Source organism: Buceros rhinoceros, unplaced genomic scaffold, assembly GCF_000710305.1.
Source record: "Buceros rhinoceros silvestris isolate BGI_N320 unplaced genomic scaffold, ASM71030v1 scaffold24435, whole genome shotgun sequence".
NCBI lineage: Eukaryota > Metazoa > Chordata > Aves > Bucerotiformes > Bucerotidae > Buceros > Buceros rhinoceros.
Genome location: NW_010412651.1, coordinates 5,317 through 9,512, shown reverse-complemented (window position 1 = coordinate 9,512; position 4,196 = coordinate 5,317). Strand labels below are relative to the sequence as shown.

The 4,196-nt window shown below is 52.1% G+C and overlaps 1 protein-coding gene across 1 annotated transcript in view; it reads left to right on the top strand.

The window, feature by feature from the left end:
• Positions 1 to 721, top strand: part of IRAK2 (interleukin-1 receptor-associated kinase 2) — an 11,480-nt gene extending 10,759 nt beyond the window's left edge. The window contains exon 12 of the mRNA XM_010136483.1: positions 603 to 721. Within this exon, the coding sequence (XP_010134785.1) occupies positions 603 to 721 (119 nt within the window). The remainder of the gene's footprint in view (positions 1 to 602) is intronic.
• The last annotated feature ends 3,475 nt before the right edge of the window (positions 722 to 4,196 follow it).

The following is a 4,196-nucleotide window of genomic DNA, read 5'->3' as shown; positions in this document are numbered from 1 at the left end:
CCGAGAGGGGACCCTTGGGGCAGCGGCTGTAGCCATCCAGGAAAACCAGCAGCCTGCGAGAACGGGACCGAGCAGCAGAAACCCACGCGTGGGCTGCAGGAGAGGAGCGCAGCCTGCGCCAGAAGTGACGGCGTCTCGGGAGCGGCGGCTGCGGCACAGACCTCCTCTCCAGGGAGAGAGGAAGAGCTCGCCTCCTCCTGTCCTTCCCCAGGTAAATCTCGATCCCCCTGAGGGGTGCTCAGCCTGCACAGAGCGCTCCAGCGCACGGCATCTCCCGCGGCTGGGGCAGACCTGCCCGTGCTCCTGCTGCGACAACCAAGGTCTTTGTAAACGTGCTCTAGTCTTACAACAGCACGGACAGATCACTCTCCTCCCAGAGCTGCTTAGGTTCTCCTTCCTGCTTCTGAAGTCCTTTCCATAAATCTTCTCTCCTTGGCTGAGATTTTACCAGTAAATCTACAAAGCGTTTTCTGGTTTTCTACCAGTTTTTTTCCTAAGCCAGCTTTGCAGGGCTTTTTAATTTAAAATTTAAATTAAAATCATCTTTTCTTTAGGCAGTAGATGGATTTCTTTCTCAAGGTTTGGGCTTTTTTGTTTTTCAGCATTAGCCAGAGAGACATCTTGGAAAATAAAGATAAATGACAAAAAAAAGAAGCTCATGCAGAATATTTTGCTGTATGAAGAAGACAAATTAAACAGTTCTGAACTTTTTGAATCATAAATTGGATGGATTTCTTAGCAGTGGCCAGTTCAGAAGAAGAAATAAGGACTGTCTCTTCTTAGAAAGATGGTGCAAGTGAACCTTTCACGTAAGGGTAAGTGGCAGATTTGGATCAGAAACACGGGCCCCGACTGCAGCAGACAAAAGCCGTCGCGCTGAGGAGACAGGATGGTACCTGCTCTGAAGCCGAGGAAGGCAGAGCCGCTCTGCGGACAGAGATGCCCTCTTCCTCCGCAACGCAGAAAGACAGGGCACACAGTCGCCAAAATAATTCGGGATCCTCTTGCAGTGTATTTTGGAAAAGCCTCTGCATAAAATGTGAGATTAAACCCACAGTCCAGGAGTTCTGGGGCGAGCTGCCCCGCTGCTGCTCCGAGCAGACACAGGCCTTCGGGGCGGGCTGAGGTCTGGGTGTGTGGATGAGCCTGTCCTGTTCCTCACCCCCTCGGTCCACCCACTCCAACCGCTGCCTTGCCAGAGCGGGGGAGTTTTGTGCACGTTCTCAGTCGTATCCGACGTGCCTCAGCTTGAGCTGCACTGGACGGTGCAGGAAGTCGATCGTCGGAGCCGCCTCAGTCTGCTCCGGGAGCTGCTCGCTGCAGAGCGGTGTGGTGCCAATCGAGGGCTGACCCTGCAGCTCCCCTCTCAGGAGCTCTACGCTTTGATACTTCACAAGAGTATTTTTGGGAGGTAACTTTCCTCGGTGTCCTTTACGTGTTGTTAAGGTTTCTCACTGTGTTTCCTACGGTAACTGTTGTATGTTTTGGGTTGAGATGTTAATTTACAATTTCTTTGATTTTGTTATAGGTCACTTGAATCTGATTTGTTGTATTTATTTTGGCAATGGGTTAACGAATCGGTGACAGATGAGCTAGTGAGTGTCCCTGTCGCTGGTGCCATGCTCACCAGGTGTCCTCAGCTAGGAACAGTCCCGAGTGCCTCCTGGCTTAGCCAGCGCTCACAGCCCCCGGGCAGCGTGGGCATCGCGCGGGAAAGCGAAGCAATACAAACGGTTTGCTGCCGTATGTGTTGGCGAGGGAGAGCCCCTGGAGAGAGTGCCCCTTTGGCCGCCTGACGGCTCCTCATCTGGGACGCCGTGAGCACACCCCACTCCGGTCTAAGGACATGGAGGTTAGGATGAACAAAGGGGCCCGTCGGGACACAGGGCGCAGCGTGCAGACGGGCGACTGCTGCCTCCTAGCACAGGCCACGGGGCGTGAGGAACAGAAATGGCCAACAGTCACTCGGCGTTCAGGGAGTATTTTAAAAACACGAATTTCCGTGTAGTTCTTTTCCCTGGAATCGTGTAAGGGTGCAGTCCCCTGGCTGTACGCCAGGTCTCTGAGCGAGGCTGCTGTCTTCTCCGTTTGTACAGTACCCCACTCCCTTGCGGTACTATTAGAAGTATTTTAACTAAAGAGTAGATGGAGTATTAGAATCATCGACGCGTTTATCAAATTGACGTCTGCACTAAAAACTGGAAGAACTCCTCAGCCGTAAGTGCCTTGGACATGGTCTATACACTTGCCAGTGTCTGTTGTTTTATTTTTTTTTCCAGAATCAAAGCAAGGGAACGTTAGTACTGACATAAGAAATGCTGAGTCAATAACAGCTTTATCCTGCATTAACTTTAACTGAGGGCGTTTATGGTGCTGGAAGTTTTTTATTGCTGGTTTTCCACGGGTATCTTTGGGGAGAGCCAGGGTCAACACCTCGGGTCTCCTCGGGGAAGAAGAGCACAGACCCACCCTGGGGCCGCAGGGGAACCGGTGGGTTTCACACTGAGAAATGTAATTCAGGCACGGTTCTGGTTCACAGAAATGCTGCAAAGGTTTTGTTCTCCTGTGGCCACAAAGTGACATTGTTCTTCCTCACCTTGGTCCCGGTTAGTTTTGGAATACTCAGAGGTGATACCCGTGGTGAATTACCCCGCGTGTAATGTCAGGGGTAGGAGGCACAGTGTCACCCTACAGAACAGGGCTGTGCTGCGCCCCTTGGCTAGAGCATCGTGTGTGCTTTAACCTCAGACTTATACATCACCCTTTACTAACACCTTTGTGAATAAAAAAATGAAAAAGGTCCTTTCTCTAGAACCTGCTTTTTCATGATTTGTGGCACAGAAAAACATGTCTCAGTCCACCCTCTTTCGGTACGTTTGTGTTTGCAGGGAAGCAGCTCAAGGGAGTAATTTCATTTTAAAGTAACATCTAAAACAACTCAGGCCACCTAGCGCTGTCTTTGTCCATCCTGCCTCAGTTTTCCATCTGAGTTTCTGAAAGGGCAAAAGATAAAGATTATTTTGATCGTTGTAATTTTTTTTCTGAAAATGCTGTTGTCAGGATCTGTGTAGGAGTTCTTCAGGGAGTTTGGCGTGCTTGTAAGGGGACAAAACCAACCCAAGTGGAAGGAAGGTGCAGATCTGTTGCTGCGTGGTTTACGTACAGAGAAATGGTGTGGGGAACGCAGCGAGAATTTCCTTTTTTCCAGTGGCACTGGCGCGGCTCCCTGGAACAGGAGGTGCATTACCCTGACTACGCCAACACGAGGGGCAGGCCTGGGCCCACGGCCCTGGGGAAGGAGGGAGGCTGCGACCGCTCGCTCGCGCGGCTTCAGTGCAGCTGGAGAGCAAAGGGAGAAGCTGACCTTTGAGACGAGGATTTCCCTCTGGTAGGGGGGAAGAGTGCTCCAGCTTTTAGCGGCAGGCGAGCTGAAGTGGGGTTTGTTCCAGCCCAGAATACTGGCTTGAGGCTCCATGGCACAGAGGAGTAGCTGCAGACAGGACTGTGTTCTTCCGCACCGTACACACGGTGCCGGTCTCTGCCGGACCGTGCACACCGTGCAGGTCTCTGCCAGACTGGCACAGCAGGAGGACGGGACTGTGGCTTGACTGAGGGCACAGCGCAGGCAGCGCTGACAAGGCCCCTATGAAAAGATGACTACACACAGCACACCGGGCAGTAACCAAGGACTTTATTCTGTTGGTGTCTCAGCAAGAAACAAACCTGAGGTACAGTGCAGAAGTGTGGCTAAAAAAAGAAAAAAAATAAATCTTCAAATTATGGTTTGATTTACTGACGTTGGTTAAATAACCAGCTCTGACATTACCGTAAAGCAAGAGGCACGTGCGTTCCACTACTCCTTGTCACCTTCAGGACAGAAGAGACTTCCACCCACCCAAGCACTGTTATTTTCAAGAAGATCTAAGCACCACTTCGCCGCTACCAGGAGGCGAGCCCTCATGCCCCAAACTCCACCAGCTCCCTCCCTCACGGGAAACAGCGTTCCGGCCTTCAGAGGCACAGAGTGTTTGTCCCCCGGCTACAGGCATGCCCACCTCCACTCCGAGAGCCACCTCCTGGTGCTGCTCGAGTGCCTGATGTCCGACCCCAGCACACCCCGCTACCTCCGATCCCTGCACCAGAAGGCAGGGTGCAGCGCCTGCCGCGTCAGGAGTAGCGCAAGGCACAGCTATTGG